At 41.2% G+C, this 15182-nt stretch overlaps 1 protein-coding gene across 1 annotated transcript in view; it reads right to left on the reverse strand.

The window, feature by feature from the left end:
- Positions 1-8419: 8419 nt before the first annotated feature.
- The window catches only part of trpc5a (transient receptor potential cation channel, subfamily C, member 5a), a 110569-nt gene continuing 103806 nt past the window's right edge, over positions 8420-15182 (reverse strand). Inside the window, 3 exon segments of the mRNA XM_030076062.1 lie at positions 8420-8884; positions 8886-9479; positions 13300-13389. Coding sequence (XP_029931922.1) covers positions 8420-8884; positions 8886-9479; positions 13300-13389 — 1149 coding nt within the window.

The following is a 15182-nucleotide window of genomic DNA, read 5'->3' on the forward strand; positions in this document are numbered from 1 at the left end:
GAATACACCCCTGGTTGTGCACTGGGAGGAGCTAGAGATGGGGAGGTAATTCAAGGAGAGCCTTGCCTTGCTGCCACACAGTATGTTTGTGCATTTTGTTGTTCTTCATTTGATGTTAAACCCTAGTTTTCTTCTTTTTTTTTTTTCTTCTTCTTGAGTTTTGTACTTCGATTCTATTTTTGTCCATATTATTTTATTATTTACAGAGTCGGGGTAAATAAGGGCAAAAGCCAGTTAAGTAGAGCTACATAGACTTTGTTTGTCCTCAAAAGAGTTGATTACTGTGAGTATAATGATTAAGAATTCAAGTTTTAAGTTTATATAACTGTATCTCTGTTATTTATTGCTGATTTGTCTTTGTTTGCGATTAGACTCCTGCGGGTTATAATAAAGAAAGCCCAGGCCTAACCTTTTCATTGTGGATGCATTCAAATGTAAGAATCATATTTATTTCAGACTGTATTTAATTGGTGTGTGTAGCAATGCACTGAACCTTTGTTATTTTGTACAGAAAATCATCCATCCATCCATCTACCCCACTGTCATCCAGTGCTCAATAAATGGTTAAACGGCTCTTGAATCCCTGTGTTTAAATGTTCACACCATTCAACACTTCCATGACTCAGCCTTCCCTATCATATCCAGTCGGATAATACTAGACAGTTTTTCAACCGTCATCCAAATCTAACGGACTGGAGATTTAAACTTAACCTGTTATTGTAACTGTTATCTTGACATTTTCAAATATTTTTTTATCAATTTCGGCCAATTTGACCCCAGTAATTCACCCCAAGTTACTCAAGTTTATGTGTCAGCTACTTTATGTGTCTTGGAGACCTGAATGCCCATGTTAATTTAGTGTTTACCCAGTTGTTCGTCCCTATTAAATGATGAAAAATTATTAAATACACCTATGTTAATCATGTATTTGGAGACGTTAAACATTCAAATGGACTCCAAAGGTAACAGGCGGGTTCATAGGTTTAGTGTCATGGCGGCGTAAACACGCAGTGAGCAAATCTAACCGTAGATCCGTTTGATAAAGGTAGTTTTAACCCTATAAAGCCGCACGTGTCATATTTAAGACATGATTGTTTTCAGCCTCGTACATCAACTGTACAGCAAATCTTTACTGAAACATCGATAGGAAAAATTACTGAGTCGATGCAATGTGAAATTACTGAACATTTCATAACGTTTTTGTTTGAAAAAATGTTGAGAGTGGCTGTCTCAAATTTAACACAGCAGGTATATTGAGGTCATTTTCACCAAATTGGTCAAAATAATAAAAACATAATAATGAAAAAAGTGTTATTTTCTGTGTTTGGAAGGAAAAGTGTTCTTTTATATGTTTGGAATTACCAATGTGTTAAAGAATTTTTGTGTTTTATGATGTTTTTGTTTGTTTAAAAAAAAAAAAAAAAATCAAGCACAATTGCCTGATGTGCCAAATATGATACAAATTGAAACTCATAGTTGGGAATTGATATTTGAAAAAAAAAAAATAAATAAATAAATAAAAATTGGCTGTTTAGTTGGACCAATAATGGCTCCAGTTTCAAAGAATTGGAAACTGGAGCTGGAGTATTTGATGGTTCAGGCTTTACAGGGTTAACTGTAAAATTTCAGCACCTTGGAGAGCGCCTGGTTTAAATTCAATTGGAAAGTAAATGCCTTTGCACTATTATGCCAAAGGTGGGCGAGCTTGAGCGTGCCAATGCCGGCTGTGGGCAGGGCGTACCGGGCTTTGGACGGGGAGACGAGTGCAGCCGTCGAGTGCAGGTGTCAACGCAGCGTCAACCTGCTTCACGTCAACCCGCTTTTATTGCAGAATAATAAATGAAAAAATGGACAACTAGGACATGAAGGCTCTGCTCACTATCTGGGCGGAGGATAACGTCCAACGACAAATCGATGGTTTCAGCTGAAATGAGGACGTGATGAAATACATAGCAGGAGAGCGGGCAGCAGCGGCGGAGGTGCAACACACAACGGGACAGCAGGAGGTAGCTGATGCCGGCCATACAGAGTTTATATTGCATGAAACCTCAACTTGAAGCTGGATGGATGACGTTTAAACAGAGGTGGCATGTTATGGGAGGGCTCTAGTGCAATACCATGCGTGTTTCTCTAATGTGCTGGTGGCATAATACCAGAAACACACACGGTATTTGTTCTCGTGGCTATTTGACACCGTCTGGCTCGAAGATAACCGAGCTCTCAATGGTGCAATAGAGGAAAAGGACTATAATGCATTCTAGCCTTTACACCTGCTATTAATATGCTTGAGATCTGATCACACCGCATCACGCACGTCACATCCTCCGGTTGAGACTCGTGTGTTAATAATGTCCACACATACAGTAACAGCAGCGGAAACTGACCGCCTACGTGTCACCACGGAAATATGCCGATTTTTTTCCCCTGCTCCACTTTTAATTCTCAGTTTTAAAAACTTCTGTTGAGTTACATCCTTACAACAATTTCAAAGGCTTGCTTAGTTACTGTTCATATAAGCATAATATTAGTGTGGAAGCAAATTGTGGTGGATAGTGCTCATGAACAGACTTGTAAACAAAGAAAGAAATAAACTTATTTTGGAAATGTGATGAGAGTTGTAATTGTAGCTCAGGAAACATGGAACCAAGTGTGTTGCATTCATATTTTTGTTCAGTATTTCAAGTTTAAGGTTCTCTTTCATTTTTTTTTTTTGTTTTGTTTTCACATTTTAGAGGGTGCTGCTTTGTGACAGGACACAACATCAATTCTGACCGATTTTATCATCTATACATTGGGATACTGGGATTTTGGGAAGACTTAACTATTAGAAATATTAATAATAATGGTCTATATATGTTTTCTCAGCAATGTGAGTGGTGATATAAAGTGCATTTACACCTGTATTTTTTTATGTATGTACTGTATGTGTCTGTATCTGGTTTCATTTTCAGAAGTGAACACAGCCAGGTGGGACGGGGGGGAATAGATAAGCAGATTTGTTTCGACTTGTGGATTAATAAATCTGGGTGTTTCGCTAGGTTGTGCTCTAAAAGGTAACAGGTAACCTCAAACAACCCTTTGCCTGGCTTCCCAAATCTCATCCACGGAGATTTAAAATGTCAGCGGCTGAATTTTACCAAATTCACAATCAACTGGTGATGGAATGTCAACAGCTCAGAGACATCGCAGCTTGAAAACAGGCGACAAAAAATGAAGATTACACAGGAAAATGTGGCTAAAAGGGCAATAAAAGTGATTTTTTACCAGCTCACTCAATGAATAGTTTAATAATTTATCTGTGGTTGGTTGATGGGGTTTTCGATGAACACCAGTGACTTAGCAATTACTTTATCATCTGCTGCAATTTCGGCTTTCAAAACTTAATTTTCAGTCTTTTCTGCTTCAAAACTCCCCATCCACTGGAGTTTTTATCTCTTTTTATGGTGCCTGGTGAATTTAGATATCCCCTTTCACTTGTGTTGTGCAAAATTACTGGGATAAAAAAAACGGATTAAAAGTCACTGTGTAGCCCTGTTTGAAGTATTAAATATGGTTTCTCACACGACTTTAGCATTTAAGATTATTTATATGCAGTATATTGTCAAGCATGACACTTAACCTGGTGAAACACTGACAGTATTGTTGTTTGAGTCCAGCAGGATTCACCCTTTAACTCGTTTGTGTCAGTCCAGCTGATCAATGTCCCTCCCCGATGCCTCTCATACATCCCATAGTCTCTCTGCAGCTGCCGTGGCGATTGATCACCCTGATTGATTATCAGACCCCTTGCGGCGGTGCATGTGTGGCATCGCGCAGCCCTCATTACGGGGCGGCGACACGCAGGCTGGTTGTCGCGGCAACCACCGAGGCTCAGGCCTTTACACGCTGTCTTGTTTATCCGCCGTCTTGGTGTGACCCGGGTTAAAATGTCAACTTTTCAGCCACTGATGAAAGTTTTAGCTTGTTTCAATACTAAATATGTAAATACTTACATATTTTATCTTAATCTTAATATATAAATATTTAATATGGTGCGATACTCCGCTGACCGTCAGGCAATTTTGAATTTTTTGTGATGAGTTTTGAAAGGGTTTTATAAACTAAAAAAAAAAAAAGGGTAACACTATGGCCTTTTTACAGTGTATGAAACTGGACATAAGTGTGTAGGATGTACTTAAAACAGTATAACACACCTTTGACTTCATTAAAACAGTGTTGTCGCACTATTAACAAAGCTATTACACTGAAATATGTAAGATATGAAAACCTTAACTTTAACTGTCAGTGTACTGTAAAGTGTCACCAGACTAAGTAATCATTTAGCTTGAGTGTAAATATGACAGTGACCCAAAATTAAAGTTAACAAGGTTTTCATATGACAGTGGCATCTCACTGCTTACTGCAAGGATAACGGATTAAGGATGACAGGCGGTATTTAGAAAGGCTGAAATATCACCATACTGTTAATGTTCACTTGTTCAACTCTGCCTGCAACATCTGAGGGAGATAAAGCCGGCTCAGCTACAGTGCATGTTGCAGCTGCTGTGTTTTCAAGTATGGAAAGAAAACAAACATCCAAACATTGACACTTTTTTCTTTACCATGCGCTCCTGCTGCTATATACAATCATTTGAGGGGAAACAAGATTACATCTCGGGCTCTGACACACTTTTTACCGTTTGTCGCTTGTCGCGTCGATCTAAGAATCGAGGCTTGTTCGACCGTGAGGCGTCCTGCAAAAGAGCAAAAGCGCTGAAGGGCTCTGACTAAAAAAAAAAAAAAAAAAAAAAAAAAAAGGAAATGTAGATGATATATATCTCCGAGTTTAGCTGTGAGACTTGATTTGTGAACTTAACGGCCCATAATACAGGAAGACGTGTGCGGTGCATATTTTACAGTAATCAATAAGCTCCCAAATCCCCGTCCTCTTTTGTCTCTTGCTTATTACTGGGAATACGAGGCCGGTCCCCGAGGTAATTGATGGTGCTGTTGATTCATCGGGAGCCTGAAGGCTGGTACGGGAGGCTTTATAATTCAAACTAAAGTGGGAACGTCTGGCGGCACACGTGTTCCCATTCAAACTGTTTAATCTTAATGCGGTTAGTGAATCTAAACATCTTTTAGCCTTTAGACTTTTAGACATTTCGGCTGCCCCCATGTAGAGCCTGGGGGTGAAACTCTACTTTTGTTAACTTGTGATGATGTTAGCCATGCATATCACATGTTAACCGTTCTCAAAATTAACATACTGGTAACATATTTGTTTGTTCAAGCATAATTTACTTTACATGTTTGTCTGTCTCTGCTGTCGACATAATCTAAAATATAATGATAGGGCCTATAAGATACATATAAAAATAATACAAAATATAGAAAAATAAAAATAATAGATTCAGTTAGATTGGTTAGATTCTACCTAATTATGTACACAGGTACTTTTTTCGCCAATGTTTTGGGAAAAATACCCTTTTTACGACTGAGACAGGATCTTTCATGCCATTGTCACCTGTATTAGCTTAGCATAAACACTTGATGTCTATGGGAGTCATTAGCCTGGCTCTGTCAAAGTGAGAAAATAAACTTTACAGCAACTCCGATGCCGTCTTATTCACACGGTGTGTCGTGTGGATTTGAAATATATATATATATATTTTGGAATTTAACAAAAAAAAGTGCAATGGTGCTTTTTGGTTATGACTTATTGATCACAAGGTAAAGCACAGGTCTAACTCTCTCTCTCTCTCTCTGTCTTTTTGATCTGATATGACCTTGAATCCAAAGACTACCTGTTTTTTTTGGGAAGTAGCACTCCTCAGCCAATCTACTGGTATTTATTGATACTCTGAGTATTGATATTTGCCTTTCTCTGATGTTAAACGGCTGTCAGACGGTAAAAAACGATCACTTTTGATAAAGAGGGATAAAGAGGGGGCGGCTGTCGTTTCTCGTACCACCGCGAGTCCCAGGAGCCCCCGAGCACCATGACTCTCGCTGTGTCGTCTCCGGCTCTAGACGTGACATTATGATTATGGGATGCTGAGAGAGAGAGCGATCGGGTCTCCATGGTTACACCTCGACATTTCGGATCGTTGACTCATCGGAGGTTTGAGGCTCGCGCCGGCGTCGCTGCCAAGACAGCTGGTGGTGAGGTCACGCTGGGAAGAGTCTGCCAGAGGGGTGTGTGAGTGTGTGTGTGGTGTGTGTGTGTGTGTGTGTAGATTAAAAGATGGAGAAAAAAGAGAATAACAAAGAGGCAGACAATGACAGACGAAGCGAGTGAGTTAGGGAAAAAGAGAGCAAGCGATATAGGAAAGAGAGAGAGATGATGTCATCCTGTTAAATAAGTGGAGAGAGTGAGTAAAGGGCAAAACATTTGACCAGGGGCTACTCATCATTCTGGTGGATATTTGGAGTGTGTGTGTGTGTGTGTGTTGCAGGTGTGGTGGTTTTGATCGAACATGCATAATAATTCTCTACTTCATAGCTGACAGTCGTGTTAACCAGAGTGAAATTAAACAGCCTCTGTTCGTCGTATAGCAACCTTTTGAAGTCACTGCACTGTAACTTAAAAAAAAAAAAAAAAAAAAAGAGGAAGAGGAAGAAGGAGAAAAAAAAATCCATGATGAAATTCAGGTGAAATTTCCCTTTAAAATAGATTTCCCAGATAAAAAGGCAAGCCCCATCCCACCCTCCAAAAAAAAAAACAAAAAAAAAAAAAACATTTGCATCATCGCTACTGGTTCCATATATTTTGCATTCATTCCCGTCTTTTTCTCTCCTACCTTCCTTTGATCTCTCCTTTTTTTTTCTTACTCCTCCTGTCCTTACACCTTTCCATCGCTTTCCTCACTCCTCCTCCTCCTCCCTTCCTTCTCATTTCTTCCACACCGCTTCCTTCTCTCCTCCACTCTTTCCTTTTGGTTCCTCCCTTTCTCTGCCTCCTTTTTCCTTTTTCCCTGACTTTGTTCTTTTTTTTCCTCCAACACATTCTGTCACATTCAGCTTATGTCTTGCATGCTTTTCAATCCCTTCCCTCACTCTTTCCCTTCCACCCGCCCGTCCATCCATCCATCCATCCACCAGTCCGTCCCCACCTGATCACAATATAAATTATATCACCGTATGTTTTTATTCATCAAGGTTTAGGTGTACTTATTAAGGAAGAGCTGAACGAGAAGCCAGGATATCGTAGGCAACTCAAAGAGAAGCAAAGACAGTCTGTAGAAACCATAATAGTCATTATTCTTATTAGAAGTCTCATTATTATCATTATTATTATTATTATTATTACTAGTGTAACTGTTATTAGGGTAAAACAGAGTTCCTTGGCCCTTGTATATGCAGAGAGAGAGGAGACAGGCTATCAACAGCAGAGCAATGGTTCCATGCCGTTTCGTTTAATTTCCAACGGGATTTCCAAGGGGAGTTAAATCCGCATCTTTCCAGTGACTTTTACGAGGGATATAAATCCTTTGTTGCTCCATTGATTTTCTTTTTCTTTATTTTTTTTTGTTTAAGGGAAGTTGATTACTTTTTGTTCCATTGACTTCAAGGGGGAATTAATTCCATTTCATCCCGCGTAACTTAAAGTGAATTAACTCCATTCAATTGACGGCGAGGGGGGGGAATCAATTCCTTGGATTTTTTTTTTTTTTTTTTTTTTTTTTTTTAAAGAGAGGAGCCCCATTCCTTTTCATTGATTTTTAAAAGGGAGTTAATCCCGTTTTATTCCGTTACTGATTCTAAGCAAGAGGTTGAAGGAGGGGGGGGGGGACGTAACGATCGGGGGAAACTATTGTTCGTGTTCAAAAAACCCCAAACGGGAGAGCAGGAAAAGGAAGAGGCTTTTTTCAACAGTATTCCCCCCTATTGAAGAGTCCTTATTTTGGCTCCCTGTAATTCCATAATCATCATGCTTGTTGGAAACTCCCGGAAAGAAAAAGATAAACTGAACTCTGGGATTGGCGACGTCGCTGTCCCGTCCCGTCTCGTCCCGTCCTTTCAAATCGCCGTCCTCCTTCCTTCGCTCTCTCGATGTGGCGTGCGTGATGAATTCTAGATCTGCCGTACAATTTGTCGAATTAAAAAAAAAACAAAAAAAACAAAACCAAACAAAAAAAAAATCTAAAACTCCAAGTGTTGAGTTCGAGAATCCGCTTCCTTTCTCGGGAGGGGATTTCTTCGGATTTTCGAGAGACGAGATTCCGCGGGAATCCGTGCCCGTTCGTGCAAAAAACTGCTGAGTTCTCTGATGAAATCTAGAATCCATCTCCCATCCTCTCCCGGCCTCTCCCGGCCCGCTCCTTCGCCTCCCCTCTCTCCTTTTCCCAGCATCCTTTTCTCTCTTAACAGGGACGTGCGATCCGGTCTCAAACAAACAAACGAAGGAAAACAGTCTCGTTTTTTTTTTACCTCTCTCCTATAGCTGCGTGGTGACCGAGTCCTCTATGACCTCACAGCTGTCCTCTATGACATCGTCGCACGGTCCCACCCATCCGCCCATCACCATCACCCCTCCTCCTCCTCTTCCTCCGCCTCCTCCTCCGTCTCCACGTCCCCCTCCTCCTCCTCCTACGACCCCTCCACCCTCAAAAACGTCCTCGCTGGAGTCCAGGAGGCGCGAGCTGGACTCGGACATGTTGGAAGCACAGTGCAGGGATTGGCAGGGGCACGGGGGCGGGAGGGGCAACATCAGGAGAGAGTCCCTCCCGTTGGTCCGCCGCGGGGAGAGCGAGGGGTTATTGTCGTCGACCGAGCGCCGCCCCACCTCGTTCAGGTAAGTCTCGCTTCTGGTGACGTGACTGAGTCCGTAGTCGGAGTGGCTGTGGCTCCCCAGGGGGCGGAGCAAGCCGTCGGAGATGGTGTAGGAGGGCGGGGACTGGATGAGGGGGAGCGGGCACGGGCGGGGCCTTGCGCTGCGAGCGGGTGAACAGGTAGGAGAGGCGTTTGAAGGAGTCCGTCTTGGCCCTCGGCGCCGACAAGCGCTGCAGGCGGCTCCTCGTGCGAGCGAGGGACGAGGAGAACGAGGAGGTGAACGACGAAGATGAGGAGGGGGAAGGGAGGACGGTGGTGGCGGGCGGAGGGATGACGGTCGTCTTCAGCCCGTTGCTCTTTGGTTTTCCCTCCTCCTCCTCCTCCTCTTCCTCCCCCCACCCCACCCCCTGCTCCACCTCCTCCTCCTCCTCCCGCCCTCCTTTTTCTATCTGGGTCATTCCAGAAATGGAGCGCACCAGGGCGGAGACGCCGTACTCGGGCTTCGACTTGGTGTCGTCTTCCAGCGGGGTCGTGAAGCTGACGCCCTTCGTCTTCTGACTGGCTCCACCCCCGCCGTCGCCTGATTCGCTGTCGTCCTCCGAAGCCACGGCCCCCTCGTCTTTCATTGGCTCGCTGGAGGAAGAGTACTGTCGCCGGGGAGGGCGGCGGTTGCCGAGGAGATCCAGGACCTCGTAGCGGAAACTGGAGATGTCCTGTTTCAACTCCTGGAGAGAGAGAGAGAGAGAGAGAGACAGACAGACAGAGAGAGAGAAAAGATTTAAAAAGAACACATCAAAAAATAAAAGTCTAACAAAACACATGCAAGTCCTCATAAAAATAAGAGTATAATAATACACTGAATAAAAGAAAAACTGGTAACACTTTACAGTGAGAGTACAACAATTAATGTTAGTTAATGCTGTAATGGTTAATTAACCATTAGTTAATGATTATTATGGCATTTACTAATGTTAATAATATCTACAATAACCTTTAAATAACATAAATTAATACCTTAGCATGAACAGCATTAGTACATGATTCTTAGACACATTAGTTAAGGGTTAGTTAACTGTTACTTAATGTTTATTACCTGTTACTTAATGTTTATTACCTTTTTACTTAATGTTTATTACCTGTTACTTAATGTTTATTATCTGTTACTTAATGTTTATTACCTGTTACTTAATGTTCATTATCTGTTACTTAATGTTTATTAACTGTTACTTAATGTTCATTACCTGTTACTTAATGTTTATTACGGCATTAACTAACGTTATTTGTTGTACTGTTACTGTAAAGTGTTACCAGAGAATGTTTTACCCCTTGAAGTTCAATTCAAAACAATATTTCCTTCATAGCAGGAAAAATTATCCTTTTTTTTTTAAATGCCATCTCAAGTCCCTGATTTTATCGCACCAAAAATGGTTAACAGAGCGGCTGTGGCAGCTAAAAGCTTCGCCGTAACATCTCGTAAAGGCTGGAGTGCAACATCGGGTCACAGGAAAGCTCATTTCTAAGCTTTTAAAGAAATAAATATCAGACACTCGGGGAGAGACGGAGTGAAAGGACAGACGACAAGAGGAGGAGGAGGAGGAGGAGGGGAAGAGGAGGAGGTTCAACCGAGTCAGAGCAAAAGGTCCAACATCAGTTTGTAGAGGCGGCGGGTTGAAGAGGAGTGTAAGGACTCGGGAGAACGAGAGTGGACGGATCAGCGGAGAGAGAGAGAGAGAGAGAGAGAGAGAGACGGAGGTCAAGAGACATCCAGGAAAGCACTTCAAGAGGAGAGGGAGAGAAAATGGGGAAAACACTGACTAATGGAGAGACAGGGAGGGAGATAAGAGAGGTGTTAGGGAGGAAAGAGGGCACGAGTGGTGGGAGTAGACTCAGACACACTCGGCTTTTCAATCTTGTGTGTCTTCCTCACACTCGCTCGTCTGGCTCACTGACTCCGTCTCTATCTGTCACACACACACTCACATATTTCCTGTCTGTCTTCCTGTGTGTAAGTGCAACTCATAATGACAATAATGATACTGCTACCAATAACAATGATAATGATAACAATAATAACGATGGCGCATATACCACTGAGACTTTCTTAGCCGCATCGGCCTGGGTTCAAACTGCAACATATTGATTTAACTTTAACAAATTAAAACACAATATTAGATCAATTAGATTATTCAGATGGCATAAAACCCCCTCGAGTAACTGAATTCAAACAAGAAAAACAGGTGCAACGTTTTATGAAGGCAAAACATGCAGGCATTTAGAATGAATTTAACCCCTTGAATGCATTTTGTGTGAACTTATTGTGTGTCTGCAGGTTGCAGCGCTTCACTGAAGCTGCGACACACTTGCATTTAGTGAAATATTCAAGGCCAACAAGCCATTGTTTTCTGGCTGCACCCTTACTTTTTTTTTTATTTATTTATTTATTTTATTTTATTTATTCACCATTTAGTGCATACATGCAACTATATACAGCAACAAACCTAGTAGCGACAACAACAGCGACAGTAGCAATAACAACAAAGAACAAAAACACGAAATAAACAGGTGAGCAGAGAACAAACAAAACAAAACACCACAAAAACAAAACAAACAAAAAGAATACAAATAGGTAGCGTGATTCGTTTGGGTCTGAATTTCAGGTTAGGGTTGCAGGATGGGTTTGGTTTGGTGTTACTGGTTCTTCCTGTCAATATGCCCACAAACACACACATTTAAAATCCCCCTTTTTTTCCTGACTGCACCCATACATCCAAAAGAAAATATCTAGAAGTCCTGCGTGTCATTTCACACACATTTAACGCTGGAGTTCTGCAGGACCGCCGCTGGATTTTAAAGTAAAGTTATTTGTTTGAATTAAGCTCATCTGCGTTTGTTTGTAATGAGGAACGGGACCCGGCCCAGATGAAGAGGTTAATGTGGCGCTCACCCGAATTAAATGTCATAGCCACTGACAGACATCATGCCACATACGCTCACACACACACACATTCTTTGTCTGTTTCATGCTCTTTAACACACACACACACACACACACACACACACACACACACACATATGCATACAACTCTTACAGTCTGATGCCCATGTGTTGTGTTTGATAATGTTTCGTCTATGGAAAATGTGCATTACATAATTATTTCCAACAAAACATGCTGCACAGTAGGCTGCTGCTATACACTTTGATTTTTATTCGGTTAAGCTCATGTCTGTTTTTCATGCACAAAACACACACACACACACACACACACACATGGAGACACTATGGGTTATTGTTGCAAAAGCAGAGCCTCAAACCAGGCGACCCAAGTGAAAAATCCTGTAAGTCGTTTCAAACGTCATCACAGGAGGCTCGCGCTCTCATGTTTCGCTTAACATATGGCACAACGCAGAACGCGCCGCTCGTGTTCTGCACACGCTCCTCAGGGAGATGCAGTTTGATTTAGTTCACGACGCACCTGATGTTAGCTACACATTCAAAGACTCACACACACACACGCACATGCACATGCACGCACGCAGGCTCGGGGTGTGAGAGCGATTCGGTTCAACGTGCACCTGATGTTGTTTTTCCGCTGAAAGACCCAGCGGAGCGCCGCACTTCAAAGGCCGGGCCGGGCTCAGGAAACACACGCGAACACACCGCATCGTCATCATTTACCTCTCAGAGAGAAAGAGGAGGAGAGAGGAGGAGAAGCTCCCAACGAGGACCTTAGCATTGGTTAAAAAATAAATAAATAAATAAATAAATAAATAAATAAAAAAGTTGGGCTTTTATTGCAGCGCTAACAGGTATGAAAAACACCTACACTGCAAAAACTCAAAATCTTACCAAGATTATTTGTCTTATTTCAAGTCAAAATGTCTTATTTCTCATCAAAATGTCTCATTACACTTAAAATAAGACATGATCACCTCAGAAGTAACTTGTTTGAAACAAGTGAAAATTGTCTAAAAACAAGTGAAAATTAGCTTGAAACAAGTGAAAAATGTCTAAAAACAAGTGAAAATTAGCTTGAAACAAGTGAAAAATGTCTAAAAACAAGTTATTTCTTATCTCATTACACTTAAAATAAGACATGACCACCTCAGAAGTAACTTGTTTTTAGACAATTTTCACCTGTTTCAAGTGAAAATCGTCTAAAAACAAATTATTTCTGAGGTGGTCATGTCTTATTTTAAGTGTAATGAGACATTTTGACTTGAAATAAGACAAATATTCTTGGTAAGATTTTGAGTTTTTGCAGTGTAATGTTGTTTTCTGAGAGCAACTTTTCACCGCAGGCCGAGATCTGCCGAGCATCTGGCGACGAAACGAAGACACTAAATTGATTTGTGCTTTCTGGAAAAAAGTGATTTACCGCTTTCTGAAACCAATGGAGGGATTGATTTTCTACTTATCGCTCATACTCGGAGAACATGAGGTCGATGGCTGAATTCAAAACGTGTTGCTGCTATCGAGGGAAAAACATTTTGATGAATTTCTGTCATTTTATTTCTTCATTTTCACTTCAGCTGAAAGCGACCCACCTTGAAGTTCTCCTCTGTCAGCCCCTCGTCCGTCTTGGCGCTGCGTATCATGGCCGCCACGTACCTCTTCACCAGGTTCCGGATCACTTCCTGTTGGAGACGGTTACCACAGTTACCAGATGCAAATGCTCAAAATACTGTCTGAATGGACGGATGGAAAGAAAAAAAAATACCAGAGGAAAATCAAAATCGAGACCGAACCTTGCTCGAGGGTTGGTAAACTAAAGAGAAAACTTAATTATCATACATTTTCCACAGCAACAAGTCACTGCACGCTCTTACTGTTTTATTCTGCATACACAGTCAAGCACTGGGTGTTAATTTAAAGCTTTCTTCATTCATTCATTCATTCACGCCGTAGATCAGCGGCACAATTCATCACAAAGTGCGATGCGCCTCAGCTCACTCCTTCAAAACGCTGCCGTCTCAGAAAGTTTACAGCCGCTGTGGCAGGAGACCCTTGTTGATTTATCTATCAAAGACGCGTTTCACCAGCATTTGGCGCCTGGTGGGTGGTGATTTCAAACGCTGACACTCAACTATAAACACACACGCTCACACACACACACACACACACACACACACACTCCATCCTCCCACAGTCAACACCTGCGACTGCCAAACAGGACGGTCTGGCACGCTGTCACTCCCTGCCTCTGCCAAAACACACCACACGCTGATAAAATGAAGGACAAATTCCTACAACAATCCTAAAACAACAACAACAAGAAAAAAAAAAAAATGGATGGGTATCAGAATAACATTAATGACTGCCAAATACAATGTACTGGCATTTCTGTGTTTACTATCGCTGCCAGTGCCGAGGTGTCCAAACACAAGAGCCTCGTCTCAGCTGATTAACAGGACAAATTCCTACAATGATCTGTCGGTACGAGTGTTGCAAAAGAGAGTTTGATTCTGACTTGAATCTTTTTTAAAAAATACCAAAAATGGATGTAAAAATCTAATTTGTGGCAGCCAAATTCAGTGTACTACTATTGCCACTTTTGCGATCGCTAGTAATAGGAACACAGTCCAAAAAAAAAAAAAAAAAAGTCCCGAGGATATTAGAATAACATTCACAACTGCCTAATTCAGTGTGATCCTATCCTATAATCTCCAGAAAATAATTAAAAATAATTAAAAATAATTAAAAAATAGTAATAATTAATAATAATCAAAATAAACATTTTAACCCAACCTTATGTGTCACACACTTTATATTTCTTATTGACTTGACTGGCTTGTCCCCATTAATTTAGGAGAAGTCACTCAGTATAAAGCCAAAAAAATATCTATATCTATATCTATATCTATATTTCTTGATGTTAATCATGTATTTAGAGACATTAAACATGGAATGGAGAAGTTAAAGTTCAAAGATAATAGGAGGGTCGATTCTCAGGTAAATCAGAGCAGCATCAAAAGACATGATACATGCTCTCATTTTATATAAATTACTGGTTAAAATCATGATCCATTTGTTAACAAGTGAATTTCCATAAAGGCATCACAGAAATATCACGTGATTACGACACATGCTGGTGGAAAATAACATTTACCATTTATCCATCTCATTTACACTAAGGGTATCTCACAAGTAGGGCTGTCGAAGTTTAATTAGGGTCTTAAGACTTTATTAAAAGAATCACACAAATTGCAATTTTTCTTCATCGCCTTTCTCAGATCAGAATTGAATTTCTCAAAACTGCTCGTTCAACCTCCATATCATCTAGTCACTAGTGCACATCTGACAAGCAATTTATCCTTTTATCCTTTTGGAGAAACAAAGCAAATGCTTTGTTCATGCAAAGGATCATGTACAACTGTCTGCTGTTTGCTACATTATCAGCGGCTTACGTCATCGAGATGTTGTCATGGTT

Source organism: Myripristis murdjan, chromosome 18 (assembly GCF_902150065.1).
Source record: "Myripristis murdjan chromosome 18, fMyrMur1.1, whole genome shotgun sequence".
Lineage (NCBI taxonomy): Eukaryota > Metazoa > Chordata > Actinopteri > Holocentriformes > Holocentridae > Myripristis > Myripristis murdjan.